At 51.5% G+C, this 21,812-nt stretch overlaps 1 protein-coding gene across 1 annotated transcript in view; it reads right to left on the bottom strand.

Annotated features, from left to right (window-relative positions):
• The window catches only part of GCN1 (GCN1 activator of EIF2AK4), a 56,794-nt gene that overhangs the window by 14,437 nt on the left and 20,545 nt on the right, over positions 1-21,812 (bottom strand). Inside the window, exons 17-42 of the mRNA XM_030860531.2 lie at positions 20,836-20,911; positions 20,525-20,684; positions 19,310-19,499; positions 19,094-19,218; positions 18,152-18,330; positions 17,449-17,542; positions 16,150-16,263; positions 15,837-16,035; positions 14,485-14,640; positions 13,835-14,016; positions 12,501-12,581; positions 12,024-12,167; positions 10,960-11,087; positions 10,601-10,790; positions 10,338-10,408; positions 9,525-9,690; positions 8,979-9,173; positions 7,650-7,896; positions 7,110-7,231; positions 6,683-6,797; positions 5,397-5,576; positions 2,856-3,076; positions 1,359-1,427; positions 1,019-1,157; positions 734-930; positions 391-533 (exon numbers count right to left, since the gene is read on the bottom strand). Of these exons, the coding sequence (XP_030716391.1) occupies positions 391-533; positions 734-930; positions 1,019-1,157; positions 1,359-1,427; positions 2,856-3,076; positions 5,397-5,576; positions 6,683-6,797; positions 7,110-7,231; positions 7,650-7,896; positions 8,979-9,173; positions 9,525-9,690; positions 10,338-10,408; positions 10,601-10,790; positions 10,960-11,087; positions 12,024-12,167; positions 12,501-12,581; positions 13,835-14,016; positions 14,485-14,640; positions 15,837-16,035; positions 16,150-16,263; positions 17,449-17,542; positions 18,152-18,330; positions 19,094-19,218; positions 19,310-19,499; positions 20,525-20,684; positions 20,836-20,911 (3,883 nt within the window). The remainder of the gene's footprint in view (positions 1-390; positions 534-733; positions 931-1,018; positions 1,158-1,358; positions 1,428-2,855; positions 3,077-5,396; positions 5,577-6,682; positions 6,798-7,109; positions 7,232-7,649; positions 7,897-8,978; positions 9,174-9,524; positions 9,691-10,337; positions 10,409-10,600; positions 10,791-10,959; positions 11,088-12,023; positions 12,168-12,500; positions 12,582-13,834; positions 14,017-14,484; positions 14,641-15,836; positions 16,036-16,149; positions 16,264-17,448; positions 17,543-18,151; positions 18,331-19,093; positions 19,219-19,309; positions 19,500-20,524; positions 20,685-20,835; positions 20,912-21,812) is intronic.

The raw sequence follows: 21,812 nt of genomic DNA, 5'->3' as shown, positions 1-21,812 counted from the left end.
AAATCAAAGTTCATGGTGTGGATGTGCGATGACTTTTGTAAACCTACCTTCAGTTTTTCAAATGATAAACAATACCGCAACAAACATCCTTCTAAATACATCTTTAAGCACTTGACTAAATATGTCCTTGCAATAAAATCCTAGAAGTAGAATTTTCAGATTAAAAAGCATTTGCATTTAAAATTTTGACACAAACTGAAGGACTGAATAGAGAAAACTTTTTAGAAGAGAATTAGAATTGAAGACACTGCTATGGGATACTGGAGTTACAAAATGGTTAAAAGTGAGGGTCTGGAAAAATTGAGAGTTTTTCGCAGCATTTTGCTTTTCATTTCTCAGTTCCCCAAACACAGAACTATGGCCACTGGCTCTTTCCGCCTGAGTTCTCACCTTATTCTCCAGAGGTCGTCAAAGAGGCCTTGCTCCAGCTGGGGCAGCAGCAGGGCTATGGCCGTCTCGGCGTACATGGAGATGACCCGCTGGCCCGCACGCAGAGCGGTATCACGCACAAACTCGTTCTCATCAGCAAGAGCCTGTGCACACAGAGGGTGGGTCAGCCAGAACTGCCTCCCCCTAGGCACCCAAACCTAAGAGGAAATGGGACTCCCTGAAGAGCAGGATGAGGACTCCTGCCACCCAGCCCCAATTGGCGGGGAGCCCTAGCTCTCTGGGAGAGTGCATGTGTCCTGCCCTCCTCAGTAATTCTATCCTCAGCATTTTCGCTGGTGCCTACTTTGAGGATACAGGGGATGATGGGTCCCACATAAGGAGTGAACTTGTCCCCGAAGGTGATGGGCAGGTAGTTGAACATCATGATATAGCCATCTCGGACGTGGGGTGCAATGTCCACTTTGCTGGCTGTAGCCACAATTTCTGGCATCAGCTTCTCCAACTTCTCCACCCCCAAGCCAGCCATGACCTCGGCCAACCCTGCAAGAAAAGGACAGAATGAGCCCATCAGATCTAAGGGTTCCCAGAGGGCACTGCCGGTCTGGCCCCTGGGCCCGCCCTGCCTCACCCTGCGCAGCGCCTGAGCGATCCACAGAGCTCTGCTCATAGGTCAGTGTCTCCATCAGCCACGGCAGCAAGTCCTCAAAGCATGACTCCCCCATGCCCTTCACCATGGCTCCAAGAGCCTTTGCAGACACCGTCCGCACCTGTCAGGTAACCAAGAGCAGGGATGGTGAGGAGATGTGGCTCAAGACCAGGTGACCATGCAGGAGCAAGGCGGGGTGCCCTAGGGTCTCCTTCCCTTTACCAGACAGACGCAAATGCAGCTTATAGGGAATTCTTAGGAATCAATTTTCTGGGACTGGGCTAAAATAACGAGCTCCTGCCCCCTCTCCTCCCAGACTCACCTCAGGTACAGGATCCAAAAGAGAAGCTTTCAGACCAGGCGTGACGCTTGGCAGGTAAGGAGCCAAGTCCTGCAATAACAGAAGAGGTGGCTCAGGGGAGGCCCAATTCCGGCTTTCTCCAGCCCTGCTTCACGGTGGACCCTGACCACACCATTCTGTTGACTAGGAGCGCTCACAGGGGTGCTTGTCACTGGCAAAGAACCCCCATCACTCCCACTGGTTCCTTGAAGGCCCATGTGATTGCTCAGGGAAACCTACAAGGGACCCCAGGCCCATCCTCAAGAGGTCGAGTGAGCCCCCAGATGCAGTTCAATGCTCTTCCTCCTCCTGGGACCAAGGGCTGCCCAGACTCAGGAATCTAGGAAATTCTTTTGGCACTCCTTTCAGAATTGCATTATCATCTTTTCACTCTCTTCACCTTAAAAGGTTTATGTCTCTTGATACGGCATTCAGCTTTCAGAAACAGTTTTAAATATAGAAAATGCCTTATGTTCACTGCAGCATCATTTAAAATAGCAAAAAACCTTGGACACTGTATGACCAACAATAGAATTATATAAGTTATGATATATAAACTCGTTGGAATATTACATAACTATTAAAAACTCAGTTTTATGAATAACTTGCTATAACTTAGAAATACATTTATGTTTGGAAATATCTTTTTTTTTTTTTTGCGGTACGCGGGCCTCTCACTGTTGTGGCCTCTCCCATTGCGGAGCACAGGCTCCGGATGCGCAGGCTCAGCGGCCATGGTTCACGGGCCCACCCACTCCGCGGCATGTGGGATCTTCCCGGACCGGGGCACGAACCCGTGTCCCCTGCATCGGCAGGCGGACTCTCAACCACTGCGCCACCAGGGAAGCCCGGAAATATCATTTTTTTACATGTAATTTAAAAACATTAACAATAATTATTTTAGCTTTTGGAGGGCTATGGATAAAATTTTTTGGTTTTCCAACTATCCCAAATTTCCTAGGATTGACTAACTTTCCCACTTTATCTCTTGTGCCCATAGCCTCAGCAAGCAAAGCAGATCTGTGGTAGTGAGATCACACATCCAAGCCCCTAGGAGCAAGTAAACAAACAAAGTCAATCTCCCAAACTAGGCTAATTTCCTCTGAGAGGCTTACAGAAGCAAATGCTTTCAATAAGAAAACACCGCAAGCAGTCAAAGCAGCAGCCGGTTTCCCAACACTCCTGAAAGGTCGTCAAAGGCAAGGCTGGACCTTTCCTCCCTGTCAATCTATAAAAGGAGCCCAGTGGGACAGGCCTCACCTGGGGTCTGAGCTAGTAAGGACTTGTATCGCTATGTTCTGGAAGGTGCCCAGAGAGCCTAGATTTCTACCCTCCACCCCCAAATGGTCCATTTCTCCCCACAAATATAATCAGGGGCCAAATGCTCATAGCTCTCCTGTGTCTACTGTCAGTAGGGACTCTGTGCCCTAAACCAGCATCCATTAGTCTGTCCTGTACGAGCCCCAGATAGGCTGATACCTTCTGGTCTGTCAGGGAGTACATGTTGCCAATGATCTGGGCTGCCATCTTCCGTGTGTCCGTGGAACGGTCCTGGAAGGCTCTCTGGACAATGGGCATGATGAGGGCCAGGGACGGGGCATCAATGAAGTGGACAAACTTGGTATCCAGCAAGGTCTGCAAGCACTTCTGGGTCTTCCGAGAGGGGTCCGTCAGGGCATCCAGCAGGACTGGGGCAATGGCTGCATGTCCAAACAAGAGAGAGGCTGCTTTGTACAAGTCTATGGTGTGGCAAATCTGCTGGATCCCCAGCACTAGAGGGAGCCAAAAGAGAAGGGAGTCCAAGGTCACCCCTCCCTAGAGCCCCGCGAATCGCCAACTGAGGAAGCCAGCCTGTCTGCAAAGAGCAACTCTATTCTTGCTCCCCAAGAGGAAGCGGTGTGGGGACAGCAGCCATCACCCCTTTGCACTGCACAGTTGTGGTCTGGTGGGGCACCTGTGGGCTAGCTTCAATGGCACTGAGCTGCAGCCTCAGTGCTGGGCCTCCGTGGGAGAGCTACTTGGACAACATGGATCTTATTCTGGAAGCAGCAACCCAAAGTGGTCTTGAGAAAAAACTGTTTGGAGACACCAAAGGCCCCTGAACCAGTGGTGGGAGTGAAGCACACAATACTCAGAGCAGCTAAGCCCAGGTACAACAAGCTCTCAAAAGTTCAGCACCATCAGCCCAGCAGAAGGAATTCCAAGAGGAATACCTGGCTTATCTTTTCCACAAACCCAGGGAATTCAACAACTACAAAGACACATGCTGGTCAAGACTTTTAAGGGAATTCCCTGGCAGTCCAGTGGTTAGGACTTGGTGCTTTCACTGCCAGGACCCATGTTCAATCCCTGGTCAGGCGACTAAGATCACGCAAGCCAAGCACGCAGACCAAAAAAAACAACAACAGAAAACAACAACAACAAAAAACTAATAACTCAGTTAAAAAATGGGCAAAGGATTTGAACAGACAGTTTTCCAAAGAAGATATGCAAATGAAAAATAAGCACATGAAAACATGTTCCACATCATTAGTCATTAGGGAAATGCAAATCAAAACCACAATGAAATGCCACTTCACACCCACGAGGATGACTGTAACCAAAAAGACAGACAATAACAGAGGTGGCAACTGGAACTCGCATACACTGCTGCCGGGAATGTCAAATGGTACAGCTGCGTGGGGTAACAGTCTAGCACTTCCTCAAAAAGGTAAACAGTTACCACATGACCCAGCGATTCCATTCCTAGGTATCTAACCAAGAGAACTGAAATCATGTCTACAGGGAAAAAAAAAAAAACCTTGGATACAGACGTTCATAGCAATATTAACAGCCAAAAAGTGGAAACGACCCAAACATCTACCAATTGATGAATGGATAAACAAAATGTGGTATACTCATTCATTGGAATACATTATTGGGCCATAAAAGGAAAGAAGTACTGATACATGCTACAGTGTGGATGAACCTTGAAAACATAATGCTAAATGCAAGAAGCTAGACATAAAAGGCCACACACTGTATGATGCCATTTACGTGAAGTGTCCAGAATAGGCAAACTCAGAGACAGAAAATAGATTAGTGGTTGTCAGAGGCTAGAGGTAGGAGGGGAAATGAGGAGTGAATGCTAATGGCTGGGTGTGGGGTTCCTTTCTGAGATGATGAAAATGCCCCGGAACTAAACAGCAGTGATACTTACATAATTTTGTGAAAATGCTAAAAACCACTAAGTTGTACATTTTTGAGAAGTGAATTTTACATTATACAAACTAGTCAATTAAAAAAAAAAAAGGCCCCAGGCTGGATTCTGAAAATGAAGGCATTCATTTGATAGAGATGAGACTATTCTGGGCCTTAGAAATCCCCAGGGGTGTTGGACATTGTAAACAACAACAAAATCCACATCTACCTATTCATCCCTTAAAAAACAAAAACAAAAACCCATCATTTTCTGAATGAAAACAAGTCTGGAAATACTCAGGCTGAAAGGCACTGAATGGGTACCGATGTTCTATGCTGAAGCTTAAAAATTAACAAGTACAGTACTGGTCAAGGTAGCTGGCTGGGGTTTGTTTCTAGAAATCAATCTTTCCCTAATTACTCAAGAAATAACCACAGTAAAAAGTAAGCTCCCTAACCCCTCTATCACAGGCCTCCTGGAATGAGAGAGAATAGAAAAGTTCCCCAAAACCTAACACTTTGGATGATGCAGATGTGGTCCAGAGCTTGTCATTTATCTGTTGACCTCAAGGCTCCCTTAGAGTCAAGCTATTTCTGGGCCAACAACTCAGTTTCCCTACCTGAGCAGTCAATGACTGCTCCAGACCAACAGGAAAACAGACCACTTCCAAACTACTTTCCACTTATTATCGTAGGAAAAGGGCTCCCCCAAATTTAGAGGTTACCTCAATGTGAACATATCTGTCCTCAGAGGGCCTAAGCTGAATGGGTGTATGTTCCCTGCAGTGTCCAGGGATAGGAGGAGGAACCGGGGCCAGTGCCCTCGTGGGAGAGGCGTACCCAGGATCTCCGGGTTCCTGATGACGGAGCCAATTTGCCTGAGCGCCTGCTGTCCGGCCTTCTGCACTTTGACGTGGGAGTCGGTGAGCACCTCTGTGAGCTTGGGCACGATGTTGGGTAGGCAGGACGACAGCTGCTTAGGAGCACAGTACGCCATCGCCCCAAGCAATTCCACCGACCCTGCAGACGGCAGACACACGCCCAGCATGAAATCACTGAGCACAGGTTGGCAAGTCGCCTGGGCTGGCTGCCCGGGCAAGGGACACACGGCCTGCTCCTCTGCAGACTGCTCCAGCAGTCCCGGGAAGAGGGCACAGGGTCGGGCTCCAGCCAAGCGAGCAAAATGCTCCTGAGGCCTGCTGAGCCTGGGCAAGAGGCTGGGCAGTATTGGGGAGAGTGGCCAGACCTGGCTTAGAGCTGACAGTGATCCAAGGTCAATTCACTGAATTCCTCTGGCCTCAGTCTCCTCATCCACAAATGAGGAGACTGATTAAGATTGTGATTTTTCAAGATGTAGGGGGAAGCCTGAAGGACTGAGGAGGAAGCCCCGATGCTGACCCTCCCCAAACCTGAGCAACTCTGTTTTACAAATTAGGATTCCAAATAAGATTACATTTTTTAAAAAGGGGTTTCGGGACTTCCCTGGTGGCGCAGTGGTTAAGAATCTGCCTGCCAACGCAGGGGACACAGGTTCAACCCCTGGTCCGGGAAGGTCCCACATGCCGCAGAGCAACTAAGCCCGCCCCGTGTGCCATGACTACTGAGCCTGCGCTCTAGAGCCCGCGAGCCACAACTACTGAGCCCGCGTGCCACAACTCCTGAAGCCCACGCACCTAGAGCCCGTGCTCCACAACAAGAGAAGCCACTGCGTGAGAAGCCCACGCACTGCAATGAAAAATAGCCCCCGCTTGCCGCAACTAGAGAAAGCCCACGCGCAGCAACAAAGACCCAACACCACCAAAAATAAAATAAAAATTGATTCATTAAAAAAAAAAAAAAAAAAAGGCGGTTTAATGGGGTGGGGAGAAAGGCTTTAAAATCACAGACCTAGCCACAGACAAGCCTTAAAGCTCTGCGATTTCCTGACTTAGGTCTGTGGCTCCTGTGAGAGGCCTGTTCTTTGCAAGAAAGCAACAAACTAATAAAGGAATGAGCTGCCTAACCAGAGTCTTGGCCTCATCCCTGGGCTGGGGAGCACACACAGCACAAGAGCTGTGGCTCTGGACCCCTGTAAGGGCAGTTTTCAGAACAGGAAGTTGAGGGAGGGAGGGAGGGAGTGGCCTTACCGGCTTTGGTCCTCCAGGATTCCTCCTCCAGGGCAGCCAATAAGGAGGGGAGCACCAGCTTCACCCCATGAGCACTCAGGTTGCTCATCACAGCCTTGGCACAGTCATCTGCAGCCTCAAGGGAGGAGAAAAGATGTTCAGGGGCCTCCTCGGCTACGCAAGGGTCAAGGCCTGATGCTGGACCGAGGGTTCTCCTGGTGACCAACGCTCACTGGGGGGGTCTACTGCGTCAGACCCTGTGCCCAGGCCCGCAGAGACAGCTGAGCAGGAGAAACATGGTTTCTCACCTCACAGGGCTTCAGTACTTCACTGGGAACCAGAGGAGTCCGTACCAGTAACCAGTGTCCAAGATGCGGGCAGAGGGCTTGCCAGCAGCAGGGGCCTCGAACCACTGCCAGCCATTCCCAAGTGCAGCCTCAGGACTTACCTCACGCACGTACTGGTTCCCATCCCCGAAGCACAGCAGCAGATGGGGCAGCACATGAACCACATACGGCTCGAAGAGCTTCCCCAGCATGGTGCAGAGCATCTCGAAGGCAAAGAGCGCTCCTGGGGGAGAAGGCAGGACGGCTGGGAACAGGATGTCCTCTCGGGGCAGCCACAGGACAAGCTCCCCACCACCTCCTCATCCTCTGGAAACACTCAGGGCAGCTGTGGGACTAAAGTGGCTGCCCCGTGAGGGAGCAGCCCCTCTGCCTCCCCTGAGCAGAAAGGAGGTGAGAACAGGGAGCACTAACAGCTAGAATGGCAAGTTTCTCTCAGCTGAGGGTGTTGCTGAGTTAGAAAAAAGGGAAGTCCGGGCCGCATCAGCAAGGATGGGATGGAATGGCTCACAGACACCTGCCCCCCCTGCAGCACACACACAAACGCCAGCCTTCAGCAGGGGAGGAAAAGCCAGATTCCCTCCTCTGGCAGCCATGGGGACTGACCTCCCACGCTGGGCGGCACCGAGCTTGGAGACACTCACCCTCTCGGCGGCGGAAGTTCTTCTTGTCCTGGATGGCATCAGTCAGCGCAGCCATCATCTCCTGCTGCTTCAGCGACAGGATGCCCAGGCCCTTTACCAGGCCCGCCAGCCCGTAAGCAGCCCCTTTGCGCTCAGCGTACTTGTCTGACTCCAGCAGCTGCTGCATCAGCCTCTGGATCATCCCTCCAGCGTCCTCCTTGATGGCGGGGACGAGGGGCGGCAAGCAGCTGGCCACGGATTCCTGGACCTGGGGGAGGGGCCCGCCGCGTCAGTGCTGCAGCTCAACCACAGCCAGGCCCTGGCAGCCGATGCAGTCTTCTGCAGCACCTCACCCCTAGACGTCCCCCAGCCCCATCTCAGCCACCCACCGCCTGTCAGACCACACAGAGCATCGGAAAGGCAGATGGTGGTACAAGCTCATGCCTGACCCGCATTCCGTCAGGGTGCACGCTACATCTGTTAGCCAGGAGAGCATCAGCCATTACGGTGCTATTTCTGGTCTGAAGAGAGAACCTAGGCCTGGGCAGGTGGGGTAAAACCTCAGGAAGATTAAACCCACTCACAGAGGAAGATCCAGAGAGAAACATGCTACTGTGCCTCCTTAAAAACAACCCAAGTCTCTCGGTTTTCAAATTTGTCAGTCAGGGAAATGGGGCTGGGCCTTACAGGGCCAGGTCCAAATCAAGCAGTCCCAAAAGATGCTGTCAATCGTCTTCCAGCCACAGCTCATGAAGCCCGACCAGGGCAGCGAGGCAGTCTGCAGCCAGGGGCCTGGGCAGGAAGCTTGGGAGGCCAGGTACTCTGACAGACTATTTGACCACAATTCAGTAAACCTGTGGTTTTCAACTGTGCCTTTGAGGAGGACACTCTGGATTGTCCGAAATGCAAATAACAGAAAATACATGTAAATGTGTTTTTTAAATAAGAGAAAAAAAAAAATCCTTTGCACTGTGGCTTGGAGGCTGCATCACAAGGCCCCCAAAACATATAACTAACGCAGGGAGAGGATCAGGAAAAGGCTAACACAACAAGAACGATTCATTTTTTTTTTTAAACCTCTGTATCCCCAGGGACAGGTTTACTCTAAATGCAAAAAATGACTCTTAGAAAATGAGTAGAAAAAAATGAAAACATCTAAGAGGTCTACTAGAACAAAGTAACAAACTAACTCCCCCTCCAGAGGTGAGTATTCCTGACTATAAACCAGGCTGTCCCGAGACGAGATGACTCCTCGCAGAGAACTGGGCCTTCTGCACCCTGATACCCGACTCTGTCCCTAGCGTCCCACTGCCCACCCACAGTTGGGGCCCCAGGCCAGGGGGCAGGTACCTGTTGGGAGGGGGTGGAGAGAGCGGCGATGAGCTTGGCGACAATAGGCTTCACTTTGGGGTCGCTCTTTTCCAGGTGCTTGGCTAGAGAGCCCATCAGGACCACCACGCTCTGCCGCACAGCGTCATAGCTGGCATCATTGGGTGCGTTCTTCAGGAACTCCTCAAACACCGGCAGCAGCGAGTTGACGTTCTCCTGGAAAGCCAAGAGCTCCTGGATCCTCACATCAGCCCATAGGCTGTGCCTGGGGATGACGGTCTCTGCCCCAGGACCAAGCCCAAGTCTGGCTCTGGGACAGGCATCCTAACAAGCTAGCCAGCAGTGCCAGCGGGTTTCCCAGTCTTCTGGCAGGACTGCAGCAGACTTACAAGAATTTAACACCCTTTTGGGGGGGTCTTTATGACTCAAAAGAAATACAAATGGAATTTTCCACAGGGGCTAGTGCCCTGCCAGGATTTCGAGCACTCAGCATCCCTGTGGCACCACTGCTCAGCCCACCTTGGCCCAGCCTTCTCCCCACCTCCTCAGCTAGCTGAAATCTTTTACCTTCCCATGCGTGTTGAGCGTCTCAAGGGCTGCATCTAACATGCACTTCCGGACATCTGGGTTTCGGTCGTTGAGGGCATCAGGGACAAAAAATTGAAAGAGTGGCTTCACCTGAGAACTGTCCAAACACTGGGAGAGCTTGTTCAGGGCCAAAGCCAAGCCACACCTAGGAAAGAAGGGGGAGCATGTCAGGGGGGCAAGGGCAAGCCAGAGGCCTCCTCCCCTGCTGGTGGCACCTATCCCAGTATGTCACTAGGAGAGTGAGCCTGCCAACAGCAAACACTGCTTCAGGGGCAGAGCACAACACAGAGCCCAATGCCCTGTGCTTACCCACTGCTGTGCCCACTGGTGTGGCAACGGCCCACTTGTAAAACTCTGTCCAGAGTTTACCTCCTACAGGGTGACCTTGGGGAGGGGACCAGCTCTGCCTCTGTTTCCCCATGTGTGAGTGCATCGCCTACCCCTCTCCCTCCAGGGGAGGAGGAAAGGGAGGTGAAGGAACCAGATGTGAAGGCATTCAGAAGTAGACATACTCTACAAAGGCTAAGTACTATTATTCTTTCAGCTACAGCAGTAAGGAGGGGCCCAGGGACCTCTACAGAAACAGAGTCCCTCGGAGGAAAGGAGAAACATGTCGTCTAGCTAGCCAGGAAGAGCCAGAACTTGAACTCAGGTCTCTGACTCAGAGGGAGGTCTTGCTGTTTCCCTCCGCTGATCCATTATCCCATGCTGCCTCTTCACAGCACCCAGCCCAGCCAACCTGCCACACCTCAGAAAGCACTGAGTGGTACACGGCTGAAGCAACTGTTATACCTGGCTTCCCACTGATCTGGCGGAGATTCTGAGATAACTCGTCCCAAAGCATCCAGCACCGGGGGCGGCCGCTGCAACAGACAGGTTGATCAATGCACTGCAGTGCTCTCTCCAATAAAGCCAATGACCCAGGTGAGACGGGAGATTAGGCACAAGCCACCCTGAGCCACAGTATGGCTCCTGTTTGGAGCAGGTGGGAGGTTGAAAATGGTCCAACCCACCCTTACACACCCAGACTGCATCGCGGTGCACAGACGACTCACATAGAGCTTCTCCTGGTAAATCTCCATAAGCCTGCCCATAACCTCCGCCGCCTGCCGCTGGTAACGCGCCACTGCTTGGGAGAGGGCTTCAGCCCCGGCCTGCCTCACAGCTGCCTCATGATAGATGACGTCGTCGATGAGCAAGGAGCAGAGGTCTGGCTGCAGATCTAGGCCCATGGTTGACCAGAGCCTGTAGCAGACCAAAGGCGGAGCTGGTCAGACAAGGATCTGCAGCACGGGCCCTGCCAAACCCGACCACCCGACCCTTTTTCCCTCTGTAGGCTGAGCACGCTGGGTCCAGTTATTTCATGAGGGGAAAGAGAACAGAGCAGGAAAACCAGCCTTCCGACGGCTCTCACCTCTCTGCCAGCTTCCGGATCTCCTCCTCCTTGTCAAACTTGACCACCCAGAGCCTCCGCAGAAGGTTCAGGCCATTCTTCTCATCAGTATCAGGCGCTGGCAATACCATGTGGAGTTCCAACAGCCCCTGAGAGGGGGTGGGACCACACCGTGTGAGGCATGACCTTTGGGAAGAGCCTCTGACCTGTCCCCCACCACCCTGCCTCCCGCTAGGGCTGAACCGTCCAAGACGTAGCCATTAGCCGCACGTGGGTCTCCACAGTGAAATCATTTAAAACGAACTCTAACTTTTTCAGCTGCACCAGCCACATTTCAAGTGCTCAATAGCCATATGCTGGCTGGTGGCTACCACACTGGACAGCACAGATGTATATTTCCAGCCCTGCAGAACATTGCACTGGACAGCACTGGTTAGGGAATGCCATGAGTCAGTTCAGCTCATTAGCTGCTCTTCAAAGAGCTTTTCTTTCATGAAATGATGGCATATAGCGGTAGAATCTTTTCTAACATAAAATTTAAAAATTTAACTCTAAACACGCAAGTCAGACAAAACCTCAGAAAAAGGACATTCCCTTTGTTTTAGGAACTATCTGCCACATTGCCATTGTTTTTCAAATTTTTACCAAGGACCAGTGCAAACTCTGTCACAGAGCAATAGCAGGAGCCTGCAGTCTGGCATCTGGGAATCAATGTCTCATACTCCAAGGGGATCCTTTAGCTTTGGGTCCCAAAGCACCAAGAGAAAGCAAGTATAAGGTAGTAGGTTGAAGAAATGAACCAATCCTGTGAGTTATATCTGTCTATAAAAGTACCAAGATCCACATTCCGTTTTAGAAATTAGGTGAAGTCTTCCGAGGTGAAGAAAAAAATAGGCAGTGATACATGACAACTGCTTAGCTGTTCCAATTCCTAGAATGACCCCAAACCACACTCTGTGACCTCTTCTCTTTGCCTCCAGGACACGCTGGTGCATATGTGCGGCATCTCCCATCAGGGCAGCTCGAACAGGGACGCTGAGGGACAAGGGATGCCAAGGTAGCCCCAAGAGGGAGTGGGCACGCACCCGGAGCGCAGTGTCCCGCACACTAGCACAGGGGGACAGCAAGGCGCAGAGCAGCACGTCCACCTCCTCCTGCTCTGCAAAGGCACAGCCATCCTCGCCACTGCTGCTGGCACACAGGGTGGTCAGGGCGTCTGAAGCCAGAACCTGAGGAAGACATCCATCCACTGGGCTCAGTTCCCCAATTTTTTTTTCCTACTATGGGGCCAGGCAGGGGAGCCAGGTGATGGGCTGAGGAGCCCAGGGAGGAATCTGAACTGAGAACACCCACCCCACAGCCGTACTAGGGCTCAGACCCCAGCGCCAGGCCAAGGCCAGTGGCAGGACCCAAGCAAAACCCCTCACCAGCTGAGAACAGTCAGGCTGGCTCTCAAAAGCAGCCCTTCTGCCCAAGGCCAGAACTGAGGGCTGAGAGAACTAGAACCTGAGGTTGGGGTCATGAACTGAGTCACAGCAAAAGCCAACTGGGAACCAGATCACCTGCAGTTGGGGAGAGCCTGTGCCGATCACCCAAGTCAGAAGGCGCAGCATGGCCACACGAGGCAGCAACTCTGGGCCATTCTAAGAGAGAACAGAAGGTAAGTCAGGGTGAAGCTCCAGGGAAGGTATGTAACCAAGTCCGGTGGCACATGAAGCAGCACCCTGTCACCCACAGGGGAACATTCTGGGTCATACTGCTGACTCCACTGTAGAAACCCTGTCAGGTTTACAACTCAATCCACAGGAGCCAACCCCAGTCAACCAGATCTTCAGGGACTAAAAATAAATAAACTCTTAACCTTGGTTGAAACTCACAGAATATGAAATACAGGTGGCCCATAAACATATGAAGAGATACTGAACTTTACAAGTAAAGTAAAAAAATGTGAAATAAAACATTACACCATTCTTTCACCCATCGTTGGCAAGATTACCACTACGTGAGGTTGTATTAGGATTGGAGAAAAGAAAACACTCAGTGAGGGTATAGCTCAGAACATGTCACAGAACCTAACAATTCCATGCCCAAGAATCTGTCCTATAGAAATGTTCACACAGTGTGCAAGGGACATAAATGTACAAGGGGGCACACCACAGCGATGTTCAAAATATGGAAACGTTAGAAACAACCTAAAAATATCAATCAACAAGTAAAAAGTTAACTAAACCATGGTGAACCCACAGCATAGAACCCCACGCAGCCTGTGAAATTAGATCCATGTGACGTGGATCACATGGATCCGGACACCGGAGGAGACCCACAGAATATCGTCCCATGAAAGAAGGAGTGCAATCCATTTTTGCTTTACTGTGTTTGTGGGTATGAGTTTTGAATGTGCTTAAAAAAAAAAAAAGTCCACAAGGGTATAGGCCAAACTGTTAGCAACAGTTACCTCTAGGGAGTGGCATTTCTCTTTTTGCTTCTGTACTGTTGGAATTTTACACATGCATTACTTTGGCAAATTTTTAGAACATAATCTATTAAAAAGAAAACTCCTCAATGAATGAGCTCCAGTCTCACAATCATAAGCAAGTCAAAGGGAGAGAGAGTGATCAGAACTATCTTCTGAGTTAGAAACAAAACAATAAATTAATACAAAATCCTTCAACTTCTTTGGGTCAGAAACTATCAGACACAAGAGACCCATAAGCTTCTGTGAGGTCTTGACAACCACACTGAATAGAACATTTGGGTTCTCCTCACCAATGGTTGCTGCTATAGGTATATGTATATGCTGCACGACCTCCCCCCCAGAATTGTTCATGGGAAGCGTCAGAAGCCCCTGCCTCCCCAACGCCCTCAAACCGAGAGGGAGCCGAGCTCCCGGGCCAACCTCGTCCACACGCCCTGGCGGGCTGCTGGGTGAGGCCCTCAGCTGGGCGTGGACGGTGAGGATCTGAAGAATCTGGGCCACGCGCTCCTCCTCCTCCTTGCTGTGGTGGGGCATCTCGGTCAGCACCATCTTCAGAAACGGGAAGACTAAGGAGAAGGCTGGCGCGGACAGGGGCGCAGCGTCTGTGAGAGCAAGAAGCAGATGGATCCTGTAGGTTGGGCAGGACCCCGAGCACGGCTGCCTCAGTGTCCATCCTCAGGGCAAGTGGGTGGGGGGAAGGCTAGAGGCCCTGACACCCTGAAACATGTGGCATGACAAGAGGGATGACAGGCAGTAGCCCAGTTCTAAAGCCAATCCTGCTCCTACCCCAGACACTGCCCAGTTCCACAATGTGAGAGTTAAAACAGACAAGTAGCTTCCAATGGCAAGAACTAAACCCTCAGTGGGGGTCACAGTGACTCAGAATACCAGGGACCAGACTCAAAAATCGTCCATCCCCCCTTTTTCAGATGAGGAAATTAAGGCCAGGGAGGGAAGAGACTCACTGGAGGCTACAGCCTCAGGAAGCCCCGGGGTACGGAGCGCCATAGCTCGTGCAATCCCTGCACGGTTCACACTGCCTCGTGCCCTTTGTCCGTCCTGTCCCTTACCTGGTTCTCCCTTGCCTGCCCTGCTGGTGATGGTGTGACTGTGCAGCAGGGTCACCGCCCTCTTCACGGCCACCGACAGCTCTTCCTGGCACCATGACTTATCCAGGGCACATTCTGGCTTCAGCAGGCGCAGAGTCACGTGGCTCACCAAAGTTCCTGTGTCCAAGAGAAGGGACCCAGCAGGGGATGACCCTCGCAAAGACACAGAATCTGGCCCAGGTGCAAACCAGGGACCCAGGGCAGAGATGCCATGTCCCTCTGACTTAATAGTAATCAATTCTGCTCTGCCTAAGTATCCTCAACCTAATTTCTCATTTCATCTCCAGGACAGTGCCAAAGGGTAGGCAGGCCGGCAAGGAGATACCCTTCTGACACTAAGGAATTAAAAGTGCGCTGAGAGGAGGCATAAGCCACCCAAGGGTTATTCAGTTGGGAGTTATTCAGCTCTATCCACGTGGTCCTCCCACCTTCCATGCAACAGCACAGCCAGCCAGGTAATACTTCCGGCAGGTTCTATGTGTACTGCCTGACTCCAGCCTCACCCTGAAGGGAACATACCCCTCAGGCTCAAGGTATGTTCATCCTCAAGGTCATTAAACAACCCATAAAGCGAGGCCTCCACAATTCCCAGCCACCCCACTTGGTCTTTGTTTCTCCACAGCCAACAGAAAGCTAAAGGCCACAGAGACCTCTGGTCATCCACATGTGGCTGCTCAGGAGCTCTGGGCTACAGACAGGCCACGTGGCACCAAACCATCCCACTGCCACTGAATTTCAAACTGCTACAGGGCTTCCCTGGTGGCGCAGTGGTTAAAAATCCTCCTGCCAATGCAGGGGACAGGGGTTCGAGCCCTGGTCTAGGGAGATCCCACATGCTGCGGAGCAAATAAGCCCATGCGCCACAACTACTGAAGCCCGCGCGTCTGGAGCCCTTGCTCTGCAACAAGAGAAAACACTACAATGAGAAGCCTGCGCACCGCAAAGAACAGTAGACCCCACTTGCCACAACTAGAGAAAGCCCGCGCACAGCAACGAAGACCCAACGCAGCCAAAAATAAATAAATAAATAAGATAAATTTATTAAAAAAAAAAACACTGCTACAGAAAGATCACCGACTAGCATCTAAAAGTTGGCCCTCAGAATGAAGACTCAGCAGACATAAAATGGGAGAGAGGAGGCGGCACTGTGTGCTCCCAAGGATACGCTGCTTGAGATGCCTGAGGCTGTATCCATAGGAAAACAAGTCAGTAGCCTAGGTCACTGCGTGCCTCCCCACGAGCACTCGGGGGCATCTCTGTCCACCACCATCCTGCCCCGGGGTCATGCCCACAGCCAGCCAACGAGGACTAACCCAAAGTCTTGAGCCTAGGGGTCATGACACAGGCAGCTAAGGACAGGAAAGGGTTCTTGATCCTGGGAGCAGCGAGGGGAGATTTCAACAAGGGCAGGAAAGAGTCGACCAGGACAGGGATGTACTGGGTCAGGCCGGACGGGTTCTTGGCCAGGATGGTGTCCAGCAGTCCTAGCGCCGCCTCCAGCTCATTGTCCAGCTGTAAGCAGAGTCACCCCAGAAGGCCAGTCAGCGGGGCCCTGCCCCAGGACAGCGAGGAGCAGGCGACCCAGCACTCTCGTGGCACAGGCGTGTGGTGGCAGCGACTGCTTACCTCCTGCAGCCGCCTCCGGATCTGCGCCTCCTTGTCCAGCTGGGCCTGCAGCATCTCCTTCTGTTTGCTGGTCAGCTGCACCTCCTCTTTTATGCCTTTCTTCTTCTTTATCTCCTGAAGGGAACAAGCAAAGCAAATCCATCTCCAGGGAAAGGAACTCCCTCCCTCCCACCAAGCAGGGCACGCTCAGCTCCCCAGTCAGCACCAGGACAGTTCTATGTCTGTGACCTGGCCCCCCAACCTGCCATGTGGCCTCCCCTACTCCCGCAAGTCCACAGCCACCTGGTATCTACAGAACAGAGAGAGCAGTAGAGAGGGGATTTCTTGCTGGATTCTCTACTAACAAACACAAGAAGGGCCTTTATATGTTAGAGAAAAGAAAAGTCCCTCCAGGTGCTGAAAAGGGTATTCTGGTAGCCATGCAGCTTCAGCCTCCCCTCCTGCCAGCCCGCCCTACAGACACTCTCTTCCAGTATAAGCTAAGGTCCTGCAAAGACCGAGAGCACTCATTCATTTGATAAGTCTTTACTTAGCACCTACATGGTGCCAGGCACTGTTCTAGATGCTGGGGAGACCGTGAGAAGAAGACCAAGTCTCTATCCTCACAGAGCTGACAATCTAGTGGGTGCAGGTAGACCACGAACAGGGAAACAGATACATAAACAAGGTGACTTCAGATCATGACCAATGTTATGAAAGGAATAAATAGGATGCATAGCAAATGAGAAAAGGCGCGGGGTCTACTCTGGATAGGGTGGGCAGAGGGGTCACCTCTCCGCGAAGGGGATATGTGGGCAGAGACGTGAAAGACAAGAAGAACCCAGCCTTGTAAAGACTGAGGGAGGACAAAAAACAAAAAACAAAAAACAAAAAACCGAGGGAGGAGCAAACAAAGGCTCTGAGACAGGAAAGAGCCCTGTGTGCTTTGCTCCTGTTAGAACCAGTTCTGTCACTGCCGAATAGAGCAATAAACCACGATGCCCCAGCGGCTACACTGTGCCAGGCCCTATGCCTACTATCAAGAGGACAGATAGGTCCCGGCCTTCCAGGAGCTGCGGGGACAGGCATGGAATCAAGCAACACCACTTAGCAGAGGAAATACATGAACTACTGCCAGCAGAGAGAAAAATTTGTTTTCCTTGAGTTGGGCGTAGAGAAAGCTACCTGAGAAAGGGCAGATAAAGAGTGTGGCAGTAGGACCCAGGATCAGTGGGGAGGTCGGAGGAGTGTGCCATGGGTCAGGATGACCCAAGAGACCCGCCTGAGGCCACCCCGTGTGTGAGGCCTCCACGTACCCACCTCCTTCAGCTCCAGCTCGATGATCTGCTCCTTGAAGGAGTAAGCTTTGTTCTCTCGCTTCATGTTGGCCTTTTTTATGCTGTCCTGCTGGGCACTGAAACACCAGAGCAGGTGATCAGCCAGGTTCAAAACAGCCACCAGGCCCTTCAGCCTCCCACCAGCCATAAAACCCCAGCTAGTTTTTAAGTCATATGCACCAGGAAAGTGCTGGATACTCTATATGCTCTTGTATCCCAGGCCTAAGTACTGTGCCTAGAACACAGCAAGCACTCCTCCAATCAACAGATAGATTGTTTCATTTACTCCTCACAAGACCCTACAAAGGACACATAGTCTCCATCTGACAGGCACTTCTCTGGTGGTCCAGTGGTTAAGAATCCACCTTCCAATGCAGGGGACGCAAATTCAATCCCTGGTTGGGGAACTAAGATCTCACATGCCACGGGGCAACTGAGCCCAAGCACTACAACTACTGAGCCCGCGCGCTCTAGAGCCCACGTGCCACAGCTAGAGAGAAGCCCGTGCGCGGCAACCAAGAGGGCGCGTGCTGCAGGGAAAGATCCCGCATGCTGCCACGAAAGATCCCGCGTGCTGCAACTAAGACCCGACGCAGCCAAATAAATTAATTAATTAAAAAAAAAGGAAAGAGAAAAAAAAAGAAAACTAAGGCTTGGGGCTATTGAGCCCATGAGTGGGGGCTCACCTCTGGATGATGGATTTGTCGTACAGCTCCCCGGCAGGGGTCTGCATAATAGCAAACTCCTCCCGTGTCACCTGGCACAGCGCTGGGTTCTGCACGGAAGCGGTGATGGTGCTGATGAGCTGAGGGAGGACCCGGTCTGGGGACAGGATGGAGAGGGAGCCCATGGCATTCATGGAAGACTGCCAGACAAACATAGACATGGTCAGTGAGCGCCACAGCTGGCACTGGAGAGGGGTCCTGCCAGGTCTAAATGCCCCAGGCAATGGCTCCCCTTCTTCTTGCCACTGCCTGCTCTTTCTGAGCACTGCCTACTGGAGTGGACAAGCATAGTGTGTGTCTGCCTTCTCAGCGAGCTGTACCTACCTGGTACTAGCACCCTGATTTGGGGGACACATTCCTCTCCCAATCTCATCTCCGTGGTTCAGATGGAGCTGACCCCACCCTCTCCAGAGGTGGGCACGTGACCCAGACCAGGATGGGCCTCAGGATAAGCACAAGACCCAAGTCAGGTCAAGCAGGGCAGTAAGACCCCATGCCAGCTGAAATGACTGGAAAACGCAAGCTTTTCCCACTGGAGCTGATGGGGGACAAGAAGCCTGGAATAGCTATCCTGCTACTAAAAAGGGAAGACTGAGAATGGAGCCCATACCGTGGAAAGCAGAGATGGGACACAGATGGATGAGACAGAGAGATGGACAGAGAGCAAGAGATACACCACCTACAAGGTCCTGAAGACACCTGAGTCCCTGTCCAGTCACATCCTGGGTCTTACCAGTTAGATGAGGGAACAAGCAAGTTCCCTATTGTGCTCAAACTAGTTTGCACTTTCTGCCACATGAAACCCAAGGGTTCAACCCATTTTTCATCACACCTTCACCTGTTTCTCTGAATCTCCCGTCTGGACTCTGACCTGAGACCAAAACCAGCTCACATGCCAATTACCTGGTTCAGGGGGCTCTGTGTGGTGATCCTGGGAATGATCTGATCCAGGTGCCTAGTAATGAAGGCTTCCGGATCGATCTTCATCCTGGCAAGAAGTGCTGGCCACAGGCCAGATTGCACAGCGACTGAAGGGAAGGGGAGCTCTTTGAGGCCTTCTGCCCGGCCTGCTCCTACAACACAGTCCCCGCCCCTCCAATACCCGCCCCAGGCACGCACCTAAGGACGGGTGGTGGGAGATGATCAGCATCTCCTGGGCCAGTTGCTCTGTGTTGGTGACATCACCTTCCAGCCCTGGCACCCCAGAGATGATGCACAGAGCCTCCTGCAGGACCCGCGGAGGCACGTAGGCCTTGCCCGCCTCAGTCACCTCCCCAGCATCGGTCACAAGAGCCTCTAAGGGCAGCACCTGTGGGGAGACAACACATGAGCCCCACTGCTCAGAGCCCCGTGCAGGCCTGGCACACAGGAGATGAAGATGCCAGGGAGGCAGCTGCCTCTCATTCATGTTGTTCTCTGGGCTCCCTGCTGGTGTGGATACTGACACCCAGTGCCCGGCACTGGGACCCACAGGTTATGAGATGGGCCTGGAAGGAAGCACCTAAAACAGCCCACAGGGGGAAAGAAGGCAACAGACACTGGTCCAGGGGACCTACCCTGAGACTGCAAGTCTGTCACTGGCCCACATCCCTCAAGCAGGCTTAGGGAAGGAGGGAAGCAGTGAAACAGGGCACAAAGAGCACTGAAACTAGGAGCCGGGTCTTGCGGGTCAACTCCCAGTTCTGCCACCCACTGGCTGGGGGACCCTGAGCAAGTCATTTCAGCTACCGGAACCCTGGACAACTCATACAAAATAAGCATAGTAAGCCTGTCAGCCTTTTAAAGGCATTGTGAAAAACTGAAAGGGACAATGGGTAGAAAACACTTTAAAAATTATAAAGTGCTTTAAAAATGAAGTGTTTTTTGGGCTTCCCTAGTGGTGCAGTGGTTGAGAGTCCGCCTGCCGATGCAGGGGACGCGGGCTCGTGCCCCGGTCCGGGAGGATCCCACATGACGCGGAGCGGCTGGGCCCGTGAGCCATGGCCGCTGGGCCTGCGCGTCCGGAGCCTGTGCTCCACAACGGGAGAGGCCACAGCAGTGAGAGGTCCGCATACCGCAAGAAAAAAAAAAAAAAGAAGTGTTTTTCCATTACTCAAGAATAAAAAGGTTGAGCTACATGTCATAAAACATGGGAAGAAAGAAAAGCATCTGAAAAGGAAAAGGAATTATATGAAACAAGGTGTTACCCAAACTCCAGGGCAGAAGATTCTGGCATCACACAGAGTCTGAGTGAGTGAGAACAGCCCAGGAGCAGTCTAGTTAAAATCCCACAGCATAAGCAGGGTCAGCTAAGGGGGTCTGAGAGCCCCAGTTCTGCAGCCCAGATGCCCTGACCTTGTGAGAACTGAGGACAGTCTTCAGCTCCTCCAGGAGTCCATAGGCCAGCTTGAAGCCCCCGAGAGCAGAGAGCAGCTTCCGAACCGTCTGCTGGGCCTGCCTGCGCACGTGCCAGGTGCGGCTCAGGAGCACCGCCACCAGAGCCCGGTGGTACTGTCTGCAGCAGAGGGACAGGGCGTCCTGGGGTAAGGCCAGGTGTGGGGGTCTCCACAGCCAGCCTTCCACCCCTCACACACCGCCACGTCTCAGGCTCCTGTCAGGGTTTGTGTCATTTGGTCAAAGGGGAAAAGTAAACGAGCCCCACGTACTGAACTTTGTTGCCTGTGAGTCTGTGCGGATGGTCAAGGAAGAGTCTCTCTGTCAGATGCAGCACGGTACAGAGGGCTGGCGGGGGGGACAGAAACAGCACAAGTGTTTTTAAAATAGAGAACACATCCAGAAAGAACTGGGAAGAGCTGGAAAATGAACATCAAAATGTAAAGGGAAAGTTACAGTTCACTAGAATTTTTTTTAAGTTTTTATTTTATATTGGAGTATAGCTGATTAACAATGTTGTGTTAGTTTCAGGTGTACAGCAAAGTGATTCAGTTATACATATACATGTATCTAATGAATTTTCTTTTTTGCTAACTACACACGTGTATTCTTTTTTTAACATCTTTATTGGAGTATAATTTCTTTACAATGGTGCACTAGTTTCTGCTTTATAACAAAGTGAATCAGCTGTACATATATATATATCCCCGTATCTCCTCCCTCTTGTGTCTCCTCCCATACTCCCTATCCCACTGCTCTAGGTGGTCACAAAGCACCAAGCTGATCTCCCTGTGCTATGCGGCTGCCTCCCACTAGCTATCTATTTTACATTTGGTAGTGTATATTAAGTCCATGCCACTCTCTCACTTTGTCCCAGCTTACCCTGCCCCCTCCCCACTTCCTCAAGTCCATTCTCTACATCTGCGCCTTTATTCTTGTCCTGCCCCTAGGTTCTTCAGAACCTTTTTTTTTTTTTTTTTACATTCCATATATATGTGTTAGCATACGGTATTTGTTTTTCTCTGCCTGACTTACTTTACTCCGTATGACAGACTCTAAGTCCATCTACCTCACTGCAAATAACTCAATTTCGTTTCTGGTTATGGCTGAGTAACATTCCATCGTATATAATGTGCCACATCTTCTTTATCCATTCATCTGTCGATGGACACTTAGGTTGCTTCCATGTCCTGGCTATTGTAAATAGAGCTGCAATGAACATTGTGGTACATGACTCTTTTTGAATTAT

Source organism: Globicephala melas, chromosome 13, assembly GCF_963455315.2.
Source record: "Globicephala melas chromosome 13, mGloMel1.2, whole genome shotgun sequence".
NCBI lineage: Eukaryota > Metazoa > Chordata > Mammalia > Artiodactyla > Delphinidae > Globicephala > Globicephala melas.
Note: the sequence above shows the minus strand (reverse complement) of the source record. Positions and strands in the feature narration are given on the sequence as shown.